The sequence below is a fragment of the Acipenser ruthenus genome, chromosome 3 (assembly GCF_902713425.1).
Source record: "Acipenser ruthenus chromosome 3, fAciRut3.2 maternal haplotype, whole genome shotgun sequence".
Classification (NCBI taxonomy): Eukaryota; Metazoa; Chordata; class Actinopteri; order Acipenseriformes; family Acipenseridae; genus Acipenser; species Acipenser ruthenus.
Window position 1 is genome coordinate 44,394,775 of NC_081191.1, and position 20,217 is coordinate 44,414,991.

Sequence of the window (20,217 nt, forward strand, 5' to 3'; positions counted from 1 at the left end):
GCAAAGTGAGGTGGAACCTATTTAAGGGTGGGCATATAATAGTGGTCAGTCTACAGGAACCAGGGACTGAGGCAGATAGGCAAGTTCCTGCTTTAAGTAATTTTTAATTAACTACATTTGGTAACTTTGTAAGGTGGTGTTTGAATTAGCTGAGTTAGTGTGTGATTAGTACCAGGTGAGTGGTTTAATTGAATAGAAGTTGATTTGCTATCTGATTGGTTTCCACGCAGTTTAGTTGGTTCTTTTGCCATGCAGTTGTTTTTTATATCTTAGGCAGCCTATTTCTGCGCCAGCAAACTGAAGAGCCTCAACAAAAGAGCCGGGAGTCTAGCTGTGGGAGTCTACAGCAAGGGGAGGCCTGCGCCGAGACACTGTTCCAATAGATCCGAACCTAACGGCGATCCGGAAGAAGCCATCTACTAGTCAGGTCTGTACCCTCCACCCCACTGCTCCCACTATGCCTATTTGTCTCACCTGTCCTGCTATGACTGTCTCTCACATCCCTGTTCTGTCCTCTCGCCCTCGTCCTCTGCCCTCCCTCCGCTGCTGCTCCTCCAACCCCTCTGCCTCTCCCCCAATCCCGCACACTCTCTGGTGCACTCTGGAACTGTCACTCTTCTGCTAACAAAGCTGATTTCATCTTTGCCTTTGCCTCCCACCTCTCTCTCGATTTCCTTGCTCTCACTGAAACCTGGCTGTCTCCTGATAACACTGTAACTCCTGCTGCCCTGTCCTCTCTCTACGTCCTGTCCCATACCCCGCATCTCACTGGACGGGGAGGTGGGACTGGTCTCCTCCTCTCTCCCTCCTTACTCTTTTCTGTCCCCTCTGACCTCTCCTCACTCTCTGTTAATACCTTCGAATTTCATGCTGTCCAACTAACCTCTCCCTGTCAACTCCTGCTAATTGTACTGTACCATCCCCCTGGGCCTCACTCACTTTCTAGATGAACTCGACTATCTACTCTCCTCCCTCCCCTCTCTGTCTACCCCAACTGTCCTGTTAGGTGACTTCAATATCCATCTCTCCAACCCCAGCCACTCTGCTGGATTCCTCCCTCTCCTTCACTCCTTCGATTTCTGTCTCTCTCCATCCCCTCCTACCCACAAAGCTGGCCGTCAACTGGACCTCACCTTCTCCAGAGCCTGCTGCCCCTCCAACCTCTCTGTCACCCCCCTGGACCTCTCTGATCACTATTTCATCTCTTTTACTCTGTCTCTCCCCTCTCTCCCTGCTCCTCCCACCCCCACTGTCACCTCTCGTTGTAACCTCCGCTCTCTCTCCCCCTCTGTCCTTGCCTCCACTGCTCTCTCTCGCCTCCCTCCTATCGACTCATTCTCACAACTCTCCATAGACTCTGCTACCTCCACCCTCTTCTCCTCCCTCACCTCCTCCCTTGACTCCCTCTGTCCCCTCCCCTCCCCAACCCTGGCTCTCCTCTGCGCTCCGCTCAGCAAGAATCACGCTGCGATCTGCTGAAAAGAAATGGAAGAGAACCAAACTCCCTGCTGCCCTAGACCTTTACCGCACTCTCCTCTCCTCCTTCTCCTCTACTCTCTCCTCTGCTAAATGTACTTATTTCCAATCTATAATCCAAGCCGCCACTAACCCATGTAAACTATTCTCTACCTCCTCCTCCTCCCTCCTCTATCTCCCCTAATGACTTTGCCTCCTTCTTCTCTTCTAAAATCTCAAGATATCCGCTAACTCTTTAACACCTCTCCATCCCCCGCACCCACTCCTGCTCCAACCACTACACCCACTGCACCCCCTACTAACTCACCCTCCTTCTCCACCTTCTCACCCCTCTCAGACTCTGACCTCTCCTCCCTGCTCCAGGGTCACAAACCCACCACGTGTGCCCTGGACCCCCTCCCCACTCACCTCTTTCAAGCTGCTGCTCCTGCTCTACTTCCCTTCATCTCCTCCCTTCTCAACACCTCTCTCCTTTCTGGTCTCTTTCCCCCTGCCTTCAAAAAAGCCTCTATCACTCCCCTCCTCAAAAAACCTACCCTCGACCCCCACCTCCCTCCAGAGCTACCGTCCCATCTCCCTCCTACCCTTCCTCTCCAAAACCCTTGAGCGGACTGTATACCACCAGCTCTCTGCTTTCCTGTCCAACCACTCTCTGCTCGACCCTCTCCAATCTGGCTTCCGCTCTGCTCACTCCACTGAAACTGCCCTCCTGTCTGTCACCAACTCACTAAAGTCTGCCCGAGCTGCCTCTCTCTCCTCTGTCCTAATTCTCCTCGACCTCTCTGCTGCCTTTGACACTGTCGATCACTCTATCCTACTATCCTCTCTTGCTGACCTGGGAATCTCTGGAACTACTCTGACCTGGTTCTCCTCCTACCTCTCCAACCGCACTTACCAGGTAACCTGGCGTGGAGCAACCTCCACAACTCGCCCTCTCTCAACAGGAGTCCCCCAAGGGTCAGTCTTGGGTCCTCTCCTGTTCTCTCTCTACACCCGCTCCCTGGGCCCCCTCATCGCATCCTATGGTTTCTCATACCATTTCTATGCTGATGATGCTCAGATTTTCCTCTCCTTCCCCACCTCTGACTCCACCATCCCCTCCCGTATCTCTACCTGTCTGTCTGCTATCTCCTCCTGGATGCACTCGCATCATCTCAAACTCAACCTCTCTAAATCTGACCTCCTTTTCATTCCCTCCTCCTCCTCTGATCTCTCTATCTCTGTTCCTCTAGAATCTACCACACAAATTCCCTCTTCCTCCGCTAAGAACCTCGGAGTCACCCTGGACCCCTGCCTCTTATTCCCAGCACATCTCCACTCTGGCACACACTTGCCGATTCTTCCTGAGCAACATCCGAAGAATCCGACCCTTCCTCACCAACTACGCCACCCAGCTCCTGGTCCAGGCCTTGGTACTCTCCCGCCTAGACTACTGCAACTCCCTCCTGTCCGCTCCAGCTCATCCAGAACTCCGCTGCCCGCCTGGTGTTCTCTCTGCCTCTCTTCTCCCACGCAACTCCACTGCTCTGCTCACTCCACTGGCTCCTGATCACCGCTCGCATCCAGTTCAAGACTTTTGTACTAGCCTACAGATGCCTTGACCAGACTGCATCCAGCTACCTCCAGACCCTCATCTCTCCCTACACCCCCACTCGACCTCTCTGCTCCGCCTGCACTAGAAGATTGGCTCTACCTCCTCTACGCTCCCCTGCCTCCAGAGCCCGCTCCTTTTCCACCCTCGCCCCGCAGTGGTGGAATGACCTTCCTACAGATGTCAGGACTGCCCAGTCTCTGACCACATTCCGGCGCCTCCTCAAGACTCACCTCTTCAGAAAACACCTGTAGAACTCCTCTGTTCTTCGCCTGGGACACTTATCACCCTTCCTTAAATGTGCTTTACTTGCTCTTATCTGCCCCCTATTTTACTGCATTTAATCCTGTACGTCAGAGTACTGTAATCTGCCAAGTGTTTAATCTGTAGTATTTTGTATTTAATCATATCCTGATGTAACTATCACTGACTCTTATCTGCTGTATCATTGAATTGTATGTTGTCACACTTGTACTTGCTTGAACCAAAGTCATTGTATTTATCTTGCTCTTACTTGTATTATTACTTGTACTGTGATACTTGAAATGTATTTGCTTTCGAGTGTAAGTCGCCCTGGATAAGGGCGTCTGCTAAGAAATATATAATAATAATAAATAATAAATACAAAGTTGTAGCGACCTCTAATGGACATTCCTGAGTGATGGATGAAAGCATTGAGTTTTCACATACAACTACAGTATAAGTAAAGAAAACTAACAAACAAGTGGGGTTTATTAAGTTACATTTAATGTGGTCCTTTATAAAATACAGTTTTAGTTCTGATGAACAACATGTATATTATCAGTTATCTCTCAGCTGAATAGCTTTAAATTTCTCTTCTCCATTTACAAAGGAGGAAGCAATGCTTGGCTACATGAGCCCTATACTGTTACAATCCCCTACCCTGCACTAACAATGCAGTGCACTGCTGTGAAGAACAGTGGTCAGCAAAGAGGCAACCCAATTAGTGTCTAAAATTAACAAAAAGACAGTGCACTTGAATATACAAGCAGTCAGGAAGAGGAAAAGTGTTTTTTTTTTTTTTTAGGGAGAGTTGTTCAGAGGATGGCATAATGGCATCACTCCACTGCCTTCACTTGCTGGATGCTTCCAACAGCCTCAGCATCTCATCCCACTGGGAAAACTGCTTGGACAGGAGGAACATCTTCCAGCAGGCATTAAGGAGAATATTTAAATAACATCAAGCATGAATAGGATTGAATGTAGAACATTTTGTGAAAGTTTTGTGTAAATATGAAATGGTTAAATACTTGTAGACAAGCACACCAATGTGCAATCTCAAACAGTTTCCTAAGCAAGTGTCACAACAATTGAACATGTGGTTGTCTAACTCTAACCCACATTTGCACGTACCTGAAATAAGGGGTAAACACCTCACGTGAGTGACAGGTACATTGAATATGGCATCGAGAGTGTACACATTACATAAATGTAATTTGTATATATGCAAGAGAAATATTGATTCCAAAAAGTCTACAATCTGCAGGTATAAAATTTCTAATGGTTTCTCAGAAATGTTGAAAGTGTGGCAGGCTTACCAACTTAATAAGACGACTACTAACAAATAATAATGGCATAAAATATAACTTGGGAGACCTGGTTGAGTAAAACATTTGAAATGCTCAGTGAATAATAAAATAAGGGTAACCACTGCAAGGCCAAAGATTTCATTCTTTATTGATCCAGCTGGGAAGGATGATTGTTAGGAAATAGGATGCAGAATGCTAACAATGCTACAGTACCGAACACATCTACGCATTCAGTTTCAGGAACTTGCTGTAAAGGATACCATCTTGTTGTAGTCTTCAAACAGCATCTTCACATCCTTGGTCAGGTCTTTACATTGGTCCTGACAGAAGACAAAGAGGGAGTCAGCCCAGGCAGCTCAAAACTTTACCCCTTTCAATGATTATTCCTGTTCAGGATTTTGTAGCGATGTAGAGATGCAACAATTAATTAAGCGCTTAGTGATTCTCATGGCTTATATTTTTGCCATGGTTCCCTCTTTGGAGCATCACATGTAATTATATTACTGACAAATACTAATTATGTTGTATTTGGATGCTTTTGTGAAGAGTACATTTTTTTTTTTTTTTTTAAATACTAAAGTTTTCTCAATGCATAACTTCAGCTCCAGAACATATGTCAAATGAAAGAGCACCTTGTAAAACATTTTGTATACAAAGAAATCAGAGTGAAAAAAAAAAAAAAAAAAAAAAGCCATAGAATAGACGGCAAACCTTGCGTACGTCACGGTTCACAGTCTATTCTATGTTTTTTTTTTCTTCTCTTCAGTCTGATCTCTTTGTATACATGCCCGAAGGCAGTGTTAGTAATGTGATATGTGTTTTTTTAAGTCAGGAAGGAGAGCTCTAAATCATCAGGTGACTATTATCCAATTGCGTTCCATGCAAAACCTGTGAAGACATTGAGATCTACTTGTGATGACATTAAGATTTGGAGATACTGCAGCAAACAATCAACAATCCAAACTAAAGTACATACATAGTATTTAATTGTATTATTTTTACAGTTTTGCTCGTTTACCTTTATTTTATATTGGTATTTGATTGAGACCACAGAAAAGGTGCAGGGTCTGCTATGAAAAACAAATCCCAAAAGGACAGCAATCCCGGGTTTTGTTGCCTCGATCACTTCAATGATTGGCACAGAGTGAATCGGTAACCCTACACAAAATATGTAACAACTCAGGTGTTTTTTGTTCATAATTGTGTATGTTTTCATTTACAAAAAAAAAAAAAAAAGTTTTTTGTATTCCTTTTATATAGTGTGCGTAATTTTGTACATACTTTACATAAAACTTGAATATTTCTGTTATGTATATAAAACATTTTACTGTGTATACAATAGATATGTGTATACAATAGACTTGTCTGTTTAATAACTATCGAGTACACAGGAGCCTAAAGGGTTAATAAATGTATTGACTTTCCCCCCCCCAATATTATTTTATACCAATTTCAGGGGTAAAAACACCAATTGCAACAATTTCAAAATCTGGAGCGCACATTCACTTTTGCATCTGGAGTTGAAGAGGTTATTACCGGCCCGATGTTCTTTTAGGAAACTGCTTTCTGATTGAACTTTTATAATTTAAGACTAGAAGACAGCGAGATAGCTCAAACAAGCTCCCCTTCAAATCACAGTAATTGTATGAAGTATTATGTATTCTTTACACATGTGGTCTTAGTTGTATCAATTAACATTTATTTGATGTTTTAAAGAAGACTCTTTCCAGCACAGAGCTAAAAGCTATTCATTGTGACGATTAGGGAACTGAATCAATTTAGCCTAGAGCAAAGAAGGGTTTGTGAAAACTTGACTGGAGTTCAAGTAAAATGCTTAAAGGAGTCTCCAAGGTAAATCACAAAAGCATAGATTGTTAAGTTACAGTCCCTATGTACCATTTTTAATAGTAACATTTGACATATACCTAACTGATGTACTTTTTTTTTTTTTTACAGAAATCTGTATCCCATGTTAAAAATAAGTTGTTATATTTAGTTTCACACATGTTGTCGTGCTAAAATAGATATGGTGTTTTGCCTATAAAAGTTTAAAGACATTCAATGAAAAACAAATAAAAACAGGCAAAGATACACATTAGTATATAAGATTTGTTTACTTCTGTTTTGAGTTCTCTCCTATACAGTTTCAAGTGGAGTTATCTTTCCCTTACAATAAGAACATACCTGCTGCTGGACATGTATCTGCGAAAGGGACTGCAGCTTGGATGCATGCTCAGGGACCACTGTGCAGGACAGAGAGAACGGTTTTATTTTGGTTGCTAAAAGACCAGTTAACCGTGCTGTATGGTTTAAGACATGTTCTTCAGCTTCTTCTGAATTGTACTTTGTGTCTGACTGAATAAAAGCTTTCACCACTACCACCTTCAGATTGCTACTTTAAAATGCACACACTGTAGCTATGCTCTAGACATGAACGCATTAGCATATTTGTTGACCGTTTTTTTGGCAACTGCCACCCTTGTTCCATTGACATTCAACAGAACTCTAGAAACAAATTATATAAGTTACTGTCTAATGTTGGGCTGCATCATAATACAAATAAAAATAAAGGCAAACTGAATGACGTGCAGATTTGCCAAACGTCCTTCATCAGCTGTAAAGATGTAACATACTTTTTTACAAATTAAATCTTTTAATGTCTGAAAGTGCTGCTTGCTGAGTAGTAAGCCAGTGTGTACTGTACCTTTAATGTGCGAACTGTCCAGCAGAGGGCGCAGTCCACTCAACTGCTCCAGGAGGCTTGCCTGTGAGAGGATAAACTCCTCCTCTGTGAGAGAGAGAAATAGCATTCAAATGAGCTGGTCAATGCATGATAACTAGAGCTCTTAAATAGTCGTTGAACTAGCATATAAATGTGCAACAAATAAGAATCCTGCTAATTTCAAACTTTTAGTTTCTTCAGCGTATGTTGCTTCAGACCAGTGGAACTCACGTGTGGCCCTTAGTCCATTCTTATCCAGGACCCTGTTCCAACCAGATCCCTAATGGTTTAACTGCACCCCTGGGGTTTGCCTATTTTTTTTTGGGGGGGGGATGATCTCTTCAAGGGCACCAAGATATTAAGGGCTGTATGCTGTATGAGCCATTTTCTCAGTAGTTATACCTGTAACAGGCAACAAATGTTCTGCTCTTTTACTGTCCATTAAAAATAAACATTGATAACAAATACTCACACATACAGTCAGCGCTCCAGACACGGTTTTGGGTCATTGAGTAATTTACTCTCCAGTTTAGACACTATGTGACTGAAATGTATTTTGGATGAGTAAAATGCAACATTACCTTGACGTACTTTCGTATAATGCTAACTTATGGGGTATGCATTAACTACAGCCTTCCATTTTAACTGTACTGCTACTTTGAACTACTGTACAAAAACTTGGTCTTACAATAAAAACGATTATTCTTATTTGCTTTATTGATCACAGACAAGATGCTGCAGATGGAATATACTTAACAAAAGACCTGAATGCACATAGTATATATTTATAAAGAAACGATAATATTGTTTTCCTTACTGATTGCCTTACTAGAGCAATATAAAGCATCCTGACACAAAATATTGTATTTATTGTATAGATTTATCTTCCAAAAATTCAGTTGACAGGATAGATAAAATGATAGGTTAGGTTGACAGGGACTAAGAGGGTGCTGAGGATCAAGAACTTATTCACTAGCCAGAAACATGCATTGCAAGCAAGTGGACTCAACCACACATCTGAAAAACAAAAAATATTGAAAACCCAGGACTTACTGGTCACGTGTTTCTGGAAATGCCCAGGCAGGCTACAATTAACTGTAGTTGTCCCAACATTTTTATGATTCATTCACTAGCTACCCCATGCAGTATATTCTCAATTGACCATTGAAATGCCAGGAACCAACAAAGTACAAGAAGCTTGATAACATGCAAACTCAAGCTGTGCAGCAAAATTGCGATGCATATTCTTTACGCATTAAATGAAATCCTCATACAGAGCTCATATTTTTTCAATATGTAAACAACCCAGTACGCAGCTAATCTAGAGCTTATCATGCAGTGCATACATGACGCACACAAGTGAAGAAATACATAGACATACCTGCAAGGATGAACTCTACTTTAATGGCATCTGGAACAGTGATCTTGTCAATGAACTGAGGGTCCAGGTACTTCAACAAATCTTCAACTGGGGACAGAGACAAACAGACCTGATTGTGTGCAAATATCTGGCAAAAAAATAAAAAAATAAATAAATAAATTGCTAGAGATGTTAAGAAAACAGCAAGTGGAAATACTCTACTAGAAACCCTGATTTCCGTACGACTTTCGGCCTTGCTTCCCAAAACCCCCTTGAATGGAGTGTTGTTTTTTTTTTGCTGGTAAAAGTAACTATAGAATAAACTCAAGTTTTGTCAGGGACATACATCCCCAGTAAATACAAAACAGCCATCAATCTACAATAATGAAAAACATAGATCACCATGACCTACATCAAATAGGGGTGTAACAATTCATTTCGATGCATTACAATCTTTTACAAAATGATCAAATATACGATCCATGGCTTATGTATCACAATGCAGCAATAAACATGCTAAATTATGTTTAATTTGGAATCCACCACATGTATTGATCAGCAAATCAAAAGAAAAGGATCAGTTCCATTATTTAATAGTTGTATCCCATCATGCACAGCGGCTTCCAGAATTCGAGAGCAATGGCGGGGTGTGAAAGCTTGGTGAAAGTGAAACTCAGGAACCTAAAATGGAGAGCCCTTCGGTGCATTATTGATTATCAGTGTGGACATATTTCGGGTTTCCTGTCACTAAAGAAAACAGCTTGAAAAAAACCTGACAAACAAAATACTGAGTGCAAGCTATGCAAAACAAAACACACTGGAAAGGCAACGAACATGTCAATGCATATACGCTGGATGCAGGATGTGTACAGAGAACCGAATGACACCGTCAAGTGTAACAAGCCTTCGTCTTCCAAATCTACACCAGCAAGTCAACTCACCCTGCAAGAAGCCTTCTTGTGAAAAATGCCCACTCCTCAGTGCATGCACGGTTAATAACTCAACAGATCGGAATTTTTATTGTTCAAAATTTGCATCCGTTCTCTGCTGTTAAACTCTGGTTTAAGAAAACTAATTCAAGTTTTAGAAGATAGAAGATCTCACTAGAAGATCTTTTAAGTGATGCTTTTGTTTCAAATGCTCAGCCTACAAAATCAGTACTGCTACTTCTGTACCTAGTGAGCAAGTGTTTTCAACAGCATTGTTACTGCACAGAAATCACAGCTTAAAGCTAATAATGTGGACATGTACATTTTTCTGAAGAAAAATGTGAACACTATGTACTGCTCCATACTTCTTTTTTTTCTTTTGTGGATGTGTGATATATTCAGAGCTGGTTCTGTTAACTGCACAGCAATCTCAGCTCAAAGCTAAATATATGAATATGATTTAGATTTTTCTAAAGAATAGATTGGGCATTATTTAGATGATTGTTTGGCACATATTGCTCAGTATTTCTCTTTCTTGGGTGAGTGAAGAAACACTTCACAAATACATCTGGTCACATACTGAGCAACTGTATATAAGTAAATTAACATTTGTTATTTTTTTGTATTTATATTCACTTAACTCATACACTCAAGCAAATAGCATACTCTTAACTGGTAAATAAAAGTGCTTTTGTTGAAGTGGCTCTATGTTAAATACATTATTTAAGTCATTTAAACAGATGTGTGGGGTGTGGGGGGGTTACATGTACCGTGATACGTATCGTGGCTTGTGTATCGTCTCACACCTAACATCAACCATATGCGACATGTAAATATAAGTTTGGCATTCAAAGTTACGTCTCCATAGACACCCAGATTCTTAGGAAGTTTCATCACAAATTAAACAGTTCTCTAGATATACATAAAAATATAATTTTGATATACAGAGAGATGGACGGACAGACAGAAATACTCGCCTCCATATACCCACCTTTGTAAGGTGCTACTGATAGCTTGTGCTAGAGAATGTCCTTAGCAGGTTTCATTACAATTAAAAAGCAGTTATCCTGCCTGGGATATGCACCCCTAGCAGGGTATCATAAACATCACTTACTCTTCTTGTGCAAAATCTTGACACGCTCTCTCTTGTTAGCAGTGTTGCCTAGGGAAGCCTGGACTTTAACCAGAGCATCAGCACACTGACAAGAAAACACACAGAGAGAGAGAGAGAGAGAGAGAGAGAGAGAGACTTCTATTGTTCACATGTTAATAGTGTATTCGGGGACCTGCTACGCACTGTATTTGAGCTCTGATTTTGTAATGGGGAAAAATACACACAAAAAAATCTAGATAATAAAACTAGCAAGAAATACCTTAGTAGGGGTGTACAAAACAAGTCAGAGGTATATGTAAAATATTTGAGGCTTAAGCTTTAAAGAAATATTTGACATTAGTTATTTATTAAAATTATTTTTACCAGGTAAAAACTTCTGAGATGCACAGAGAAATATTCAGTATATATTCAGTATCGAAATACACAAACAATTTAGAAGTCAAAGGCTGTCAACAGGCACTCAGTGTTCATGCATAATAACTACCATAACAAGGTCTATCCAGACAGATACAACTACAGGAAACCAGAACAAGTAGACAATCAATGTGGCTGGTGCCTTAATCACTGCACGAGCTGAAATGTCTGTTTACCCATATAATTTTACTTTAATTGTGATTGACCGTTCTTAAGTTACGGATCAATCCAGCTAGAACTTCGTTTTAGAAATACAGGAACTCGTGATATATAGACAGCAAGCTTAATGACATATCTGCAGACCTAAGTATATTGCATACGAAATTCATTTAGTTATTATTGTAGTACATTTACACAATAAATACGTACTTTTTAAATCAAAGAAACATATATGTAGTTAGCAAACGCTTCCAAATCTAGTCCCTGCTCCGCCCACATAACTGAACAGCGCGGACACCGTGACAGTTCCACACTATTATTAATAACCTACATAAAATACATTAAATAAATAACACCGCGTATTACATAATATGTCATGCAATATAATTGTTGTTATAAACTGCCGTATGCATCTGTGTTAGACCTGCATACTGGAAAAGAAAGAAAAAACCCGCCTCAGTTCACATGTCAAGATGCATTTGTAACTTTAGTATTTACTGTTTTAATAATCTGTGTTTATTCGAAACCCCTGTGACCACTACCTTTGCCGACTTGCTGGCCCTGACTCCTCGGTCGCCATACAGCTTTGTTTCCAAGTCATCAAGCCTCAGCTGTAAACTCTCAATCCCAGTTCCGCTCTCCATCTTTACCAGTACATACGAGACAGTACAACAGGAGGCGGAAACGGGTCATTGGAACTGCATAAAACGCAGGTACAGCTGATGCTTTAGCGGCGCCATCTTATTTGGGGTAGGGTTCACAACTCTGGCTGATCTGCACAAATTAACATGAAATGCAATAAAACACTTATAATGCTCAAATTCTGTGCAACTTAAGTTGATCTGAGTAACTGTGACAAATCAGCAGATGTACAATTCCACTGACACTTTTTTTCAGTTTGTTATGAACCAGTTCAGCACCATCAACAGGAAAGAAGTCCGTGCAGTTATTCAGTCCAAATTAAACAATGAAGCCAAACTATGGAAACCATAGTTAATGTACATAAGCTATGATTTATTTACTTTTTACTCAGTTTAAAATTCAAAATAAACTATCTGCAATATTTATTTGCTTCCCTTGTTTGTTTGTTTTTAGTAAAATGTTTAATGGAAAATACTATATATATATATATATATATATATATATATATATATATATATATATATATATATATATATATATATATATTGTAATATAGCGGGTTGTGAGAGACGGCAGGGAGGGGGTTAAAACCTCCCTGCAAGAAAAAAAACATGTGGGAATGCACCTTTTGGTTAATTGTTTGATTTGTATTGCTTTATTGTTTTATTTAATTTGCTAATTGATTTGCTTATTGTTTAGTTTAATTGTTTTATTATTAATTATTATCCGCACCTGGGCGTTATTAAAAATTAGATCCAGGTGCGGGAGTTTAAAAGGAGAGCAAGCAGTCTGCTCGGGGCTGCTGAATGGAAGGAGGCAGAGAGGTGCGCTGTCTCCGAGTAGCCATTGAAGAGAGAGAAGAGTAAGTGCGGTGTTAAACCTGGGTTTTGTGAAGACGGGAAAACAGCTTAGCTGTCCCGTGTTAGGAAGGGGATTCCTGAAAGTTGAGTTAGCGCTCCAAGAGGAGCTAGGTGTTTGTTTTGCTTTGTATTTGTTTTGTTTTGTGTTTATTAAAAAAATTAGCGCAAACGCGCAAGAAAATCCACTTCTTTGTTCTGGGTCGTATTTTTAAAGGGGCAACGAACCCGAGCGAGGGTCAATCTTTTACTATATATATATATATATATATATATATATATATATATATATATATATATATAATCACTACCGGTCAAAAGTTTTAGAACACCTCAATTTTTCCAGTTTTTATTGAAATGTACGCAGTTTAATGTCTCAATGTACTCTGAACAAATAAACAATTGGAGATAAAAAAAGAAATCATGGAATCGTTTTGTTTAACAAAATTTAATCTAAATTTTTGACTCAAAGTAGCTACCTTTTGCAGATATAACAGCCGAACACACTCGTGGCAATCTTTCTACAATAGAAATCAAATATTGTTTGGAAAGTTCTTCCCAACACTGTTGCAGAAGTTCCCACAAATGTGTTGCACTTGTAGGTTGCTTTGCTTTTGCCCTTCTGTCCAGTTCATCCCAAACCAGCTCGATGGGGTTTAAGTCTGGAGACTGTGCTGGCCATTCCATGATTTGAAGCCTACTTGTTCTTTAATTCTAAGGTAGTTCTGACATAGCCTGGAGGTATGTTTTGGGTCATTATCTTGCTGAAAGATGAACCCCTGACCAACTAGGCGTATACCAGAGGGTATTGCATGGTGCTGCAAAATGCTGTGGTAGCAGTTTTGGTTCAGGGTGCCACTCTATCTGTGCAAGTTGCCGACTCTGGATCCAGCAAAAGAGCCCCAGACCATCACGCTTCCTCCTCCATGTTTGACAGTTGGTGTCACACACCAAGGAACCATCCTTTCGCCTACTCGACGGCGTACAAAAACCCTGCGTGATGAACCGAAGATTTCAAATTTTGATTCATCGGTCCATAAGACCCTCTTCCAGTCTTCAGTAGTCCACTGGCGGTGCTTCATGGCCCAGGCAAGCCTCTTTTTCTTATTTTGCCATCTTAGCAATGGCTTTCTTACTGCCACTTGACCTGTTAAACCTGCAGCTCGAAGTCTTCTCTTTACAGTTGAAACTGAGACTTGCTTACTTCGACCAGTGTTAAGCTGTGCTTGAAGCTGTTGTCCTGTGAACCGCCTATCACGCAAGCTGTTGACTCTCAGAAACTTGTCTTCTGATTCTGTTGTGGCTTTGGGTCTGCCAGACCTCTTCCTGTCAGAGTTTCCTCCAGTTTCCAAGTGCCTTTTGATGGTGTAGGAAACTGTACTCACTGACACCTTGGCTTTCTTTGCAATTTCTCTAAAGGAAAGACCTACACTTTTAAGGGTTATAATGGTCTGTCTGTCTTCTTTTGTTAATTGCCTTTTTCTCGCCAATATGAGAGCAATATACTACTTCCTGCAGTACAATACTGTCCAAATAATGCTTAAGAGGGTGTAGTAACACAGTCTGTTCCAACACTGCTTTTATACAGACAGAGGGTTTGTAAGTAATCAACAAAAGTTGGGATACCTGTAGGAATTGTTATCAACTTTCAAGGCTTAATTTACTTCCATTGCTGCAGAACAGCTGTAAGTTGTTAACCCATTACTTGTTCCCTGAAAAAGGCTTTTTTGTATAACTCTGAAATGTACATTATTTTTCAGTTTTTGGTAACCTAAACTTTTTTTTTTAACCTCTGGCAGTTTACCGCTTACCTTTGTACCATTTCAGGTTATTCAGTGGACTTGAACTGCTTAAATTTCAATAAAAACTGGAAAAATTGGGGTGTTCTAAAACTTTTGACCGGTAGTGTATATATATATTACTCCTATCAGCAATTCAATAGAAAATGGAGTTATAAAAAAAGAAAACTGTAATTAACATATACTTCAGTTACTGCAAATATTTTCAGCATAGTCCTGTAAAGTTATTAAAACACCTTATAATCTATGGTTATTATAATAATTCATAGTTATAGTAATGTTGTTCAAAAACTATAAGAATATTTTAGTAATCCTGCTATAGCTATAAACTTTCACAGTAATGCTATAGTAAATACATAGTAGTAATACTATAGGAATATTACTAAATCCCTATAGGATTTTTACTATAGGATTCCTATAGTATATCCCAATTTACTATAGGATTTTTACTACAAGATTCCTATAGTATGTCCCAATTAACTATAAGATTCCTATAGGATTTTACTATAAGATTCCTATAGGATTTTTACTATAAGATTCCTATAGGATTTTTTACTGTAAGATTCCTATAGTATGTACCAATTGACTATAAGATTCCTATAATAATCCTATAGGAATTCTATAATATTCCTATAAGAATTCTACAGTATTTTTCTATAGTGTGTCCCAATTAACTATAGAATTTTACTATAAGATTCCTATAGTAATATTATATAATTATTTTCATAAGGGTTGGTGCTAACCTTCAGTATAGAAATCACACTTCACAGCCCTTTCTTCTTTAACGTACAACCTCTGCTAGCATTGTGTTCCTGTGCAGAATAGGCCTTGAGGGCACTGGGGCAGCCACTCTGACAGCAGCTCTCAATGTACATATATTCAGCTTTGATGTACACTCCTCTAAAAGAATATACCGGTACGTTGTCTTAACATTTTACACCACAGGAGGGCGGTAAAGCATAGGAAATAGTACAAAACCTCAGAATGTAAGTAAGGACTGAAACCAAGTAGATACAAAGTTTGTCTTCTTTTAATTTACTGTGTGTATAATAGTTTATTGCTAAACAAATAAATTGTATTGACAAAATATCACACCGATTGTCCACATTTAACAAACCCATAACAAACAATTATTTGTTGACATTTCATTCATTTACATCTGTGTTACTACAGTTGTGATACATATGTTCTCATTTATATTATTATCAGTAATATAGACTAGTGTCACTTTTGGAAACATCCAGATTTCCCTACAAGAAATGGCACAAAATCAATATTTGTTGATTTCACGCAAACAGTGAAATTGCAGCAAAAATGTCAATGCTTCCAAGAGGGAGCAATCTCCCTGAGAAAATATAGTAAAACAAAATAAAGCTGAAATTTTAGTCCACGCCACATCATATGCGACTTACACCTAACCCCTAAACCTTACACCTACCCCTAAACCTAACCCTAACCTCTACCCCAGCCCCTAAACCTAACCCTAACCCTAACTGTTACTATTACGTTAACACTAACTGTTAATCATTTCAATACCGTTTCTTTTGCACTCTCCAGCGGCCTCTAGTGGCTACTACATCCGACGCTCATCGCCCTGAACTGAAAGGTAATACGCAGTAACGTTTTAACCTATATTTCATAAATAAATTCATAATTCTGTATTTTCCTCACTTTATAGGTCTTAAAATGACCTAATAAAGCTTAACTAGCAAACATTTGGCAGACTTTTCTATTTTTGTGTGAGTTAAGTGTACTGTAACCCTTATGTGTACTTACTGTATGTAATTTATTCTTAATAATAACAACAGCAAAATAAAAAATAATGTTATTGAGTCATTGTGCTGGTAAAGGTAAATAATAAAAAATGAAAGTATACAAAAGATTACTTTTTAGGTGTGTTAGTCTAACAACTTAAGTCATAGATAGTTGATGTGTTTTCTTAAGAGACTGCAATACATTTATTTTTCAAATGAATATACAAGACTAGTACAGTATCTTAAAATGTATCGTGTATGTGTCGAATTTTACAACCCAACTAATCCCCAAAGTAATTAAAGGCAAATTAGGTTGTGCAAAATATTCATTTGTTTATTTTTTTAGTGCGCTAATGCAGATCGCATATCAAACTGAAAAATGTGCACCTCCTTCAGTTTGCTCTGTGATTAATCACACCCTTTTAAAATTAACATTTATTTTTCTTTTTTTCATTTCCACTCATGTCACCACCCTTCATCAAACAAAGGTAAGTAAACCACATTTCAACAACTGTGTTTTTTTTTTTCTTTCCTGCGTTGTTTTTGTTAAACAGTCCATGTGCTTTACTTTTAAAATAGTTATTTCAGAGTTCAAATATGATGTTGTACACAGTTCGTATGGGATGGGACGTGGCATCATCACATAGGGTTTGTGTTGGCTCTGTGGCTGCAGCTCCGTGGCCTCTACTCCTCTGTAACACAGAAAAAACAAACACAACGCTCAGGCGTGTTAGTACAGTCAGCGTAAGGGGCCGTACTCATGTAGCTGCATCCACTTTCTACTGCCAAACTCCTCCCTGTGATCTGCATGATGCCACACTCTATCCAATCGTTGCGTGTCCCACAGCTGATCGCAATGGATTTGTTCAGCAGTCTTGCAGCAACGCGCTTTCTCCAAAATGGCAGACTTCCTGTTCTGACCTACCATCAAGTCATGCCGTCTCTGGGAAAGCGTACCACCAACCTTACACAATGCCCTTTCTGGTAGGGTGGTAGACTTGCAGCTCAGATTCCTTCTCTCCCTGTCACATATCGCTCCCCTAATGGTCCCCCCTCCCGGGGAAAAAAATCTGCATTTTTTTTACCCGCATGATGCTTCATCTGGAAGTGGAAGGGTTGCAGCGCCAAATACCACAGAGTTATCCAGGCGTTCGTATCCCTCATCGTATTTAGCCACTTTAAAGGGGCGTGGTCCATGACAAGAGAAAAGGAATGTCTCAATAAGTAATAGGGAAGAGCATGTGTAGCCTATTTGATGGCCAAACACTCTCTCAATCGTGGAGTAGTTTACCTCACTGGGATCCATTTTTTAGTGATATATATAGACAGCCCCCAGACCAATATCGGAGGCATCAGTCTGAAGAATTAACTTTACTGAAATCTGGTGAAATTAGGGCGGGGGCTTGGCATAGCTTTCTCTTAATCATATCAAAGGCCCCCTGACTCGCCCCTGTCCACTTCACTAATTTTGGTGCAGTCTTTTTGGTGAGATCAACCAGGGGGTTAACTATAGTGGAATACTCAGGGGATAAAGCGGGAGTAATAGCCTGCTAACTCCCCAATTATCTCATCTGAGACTTGATTTTTATTGATCGTCGTCTCCACCAGAGCCTGAACTTTAGAGCCGACTGGCTTTACCCGACCATTACTCATGATGTAGCCAAGATACTGGGTCTCTTTTTTGCCAAATGCACACTTAGCCAGATTAGCCGTCAGCCCTACTTCCCTCAGAGACTGTAGGATGGCCGAAAGTCTAATAATATGCTCTCTCCAGGTAGAGCTAAAAACCAGCATATTGTCAATACAAGTGGTTGCATAAGTGATGGTGGGAAAGGACCTGTTCCATCCAAATGGCATGGTCTAGAAATGGAACAGGTCATCTAGGGTAGAGAAAGCAGTTTTCTCTCGCGAGCTCTGTTAGTGGAATCTGCCAGTATCCCTTCCTCGGATCTAAAGTTGAGATCAATCGTGCCTTCCCCATCCTGTCGAGGAGTTAGTCTATTCGGGGCATAGGATAGGCATCGAACTTGGAGTTTGCATTCACCTTACAAAAGTCCACACAGAATCGAGTGGAGCCATCCTTTATAGGCACCATCATATAGGACTGCATCACCTGCTGCGGGAAGGCTGAATGACTCCCAGCTCAAGTATATCCCCTACTTCCTTTCTTGGATCCAGTACGGTCTCTCCCTGACCCTGACACCTGGCAAAGTAAAAATAGCATGTTTAATAGCATTCATTCTACCGGGTACATCAGAAAAAACCTTTTCACCAATTCTTGTAACACTTGCTTCTGATCAGAAAGTAACTGTTCCCCCATCAGAATGTTAACTGTTGCTAGTGGATTGACAATAGGACCAAAATCCTTGTTTAAGTTGTCATTAGCTCTAAACGGAGCCTCCCTCTCTTTTCAGGGTTTTAATAAATTAATATGATAAATTTGCAGTTAATTTCGGTGATCGGGTTTCTAATTTCATACTTTACTTTACCAATTCCCTGTATCACCTCATATGGTCCCTGCCACTTAGCAAATAATGATTCTGATGTGGGAAGTAGCAACAGTACTTTGTCTCCAGGTCAAAAGGTACTAATTAGTGTTTTTTTTATTGTACTGTTGCTCCTGGTGATGCTGTGCCAGTTTTAAATTATCTTGTGCCAAACGACCAACCAATTCCAGGTGGTCTCTCAGAAGTAGTACATGTTTCACTACATTTCTTTACTTTTTAGTTTGATCTTCCCACCCCTCTCTCACAAGATCGAGGATACCGTGGGTCTCCCAGTCCCAGTCCCAGACTATTGGGATATTGAGCAGGGCTCTAGTAGCCTGTGCACTAGGGGTCTCGGTAACCCGTCCCCACAGGTCACACTCAATTCCAATCCCTCCTGGCGTTTAATAGACAAGAAGCCCCATGGCAATGGCATGCCTGTGTTGAACAATTCCAGTCCTAGTTTACATACAAGATGTTCCGGTGTATGCTGGTTTTAAGAAATATATAATGACAATTTCACTTTCTTGTTATCCTTTTTGAGGGTAAAATACACACGTTTAAATACCTGCTGTTCACACTGCAGAGGCGCCCCCAGAAATGTTTCATGTGGTATGCACAACTGAACCACATCAACATCCCTTCTCATGCCGAGAACGATTCTGCATCACCATGCTGTAAAGTTTTTCAGCTTATCAGAGTACTGCATTTTTGTACTTTCCTGAGTTTCACAGCACCTACACCGTCACATTAGAAAACTGCAATCAAATTGCATCACTGTTTCCCTTCCTAAAAATGAATAAACACAGTGCACCACCATCGAGACAGAACAACAACTATACTGACAGCAGCCAAATAGTCCACGACAACAAGGTACAAATAAACCTACCGTATTACTTTGAATTAATGTCGCAGTGTTTATTTTAAATTGCTAAAAACATCTGTAGTGCTTATTCAAGGGTGGCGGTAATTAGAAGTACTATGGTTTTCGAAAGGTGCAATTTTTTATTGCAGTATTTCAGGAAGGCGTATATTGATGTTTATTTCTGCAGATATAACTTGATCAGGATGGTGAAGAAGTCCTACAACTTTAAACTAAAAGCTGTAGAGCTTGCAGATCAGATCAGTGTTTGACTAGGTGAGGACACATACCAGTGTAGCTTGGAGAGAGAAATAATAACGAGAGAGAATGTCAATTCAATACAGAGGAGGTAGGTTAATTTTCCCTTTCTTTTATAAAAACAGTTTCTAGGAGTCGCAGGGCTGAACTCTTTAATATGGTGTTTCTTTCTCTTCAACCAGCAAGACAACTAAACACTCACGGTCTCCTGGTCTAGGCAGGGCTTCGGTGAGGAAGATAAGTT

General features: G+C 40.1%; 1 protein-coding gene across 1 annotated transcript; it reads right to left on the bottom strand.

Annotated features, from left to right (window-relative positions):
* Positions 1-3,797: 3,797 nt before the first annotated feature.
* Positions 3,798-12,024, bottom strand: LOC117435544 (dynactin subunit 3-like). Its single transcript, XM_034058820.3, has 7 exons — positions 11,858-12,024; positions 10,743-10,827; positions 8,721-8,807; positions 7,322-7,405; positions 6,802-6,860; positions 4,878-4,937; positions 3,798-4,232 (listed from the first exon to the last, which is right to left on the bottom strand). Exons 1-7 carry the CDS (start codon positions 11,957-11,959, stop codon positions 4,161-4,163), a joined length of 549 nt encoding a protein of 182 aa, XP_033914711.3. The 5' UTR covers positions 11,960-12,024; the 3' UTR covers positions 3,798-4,160.
* Between the last annotated feature and the right edge of the window lie 8,193 nt (positions 12,025-20,217).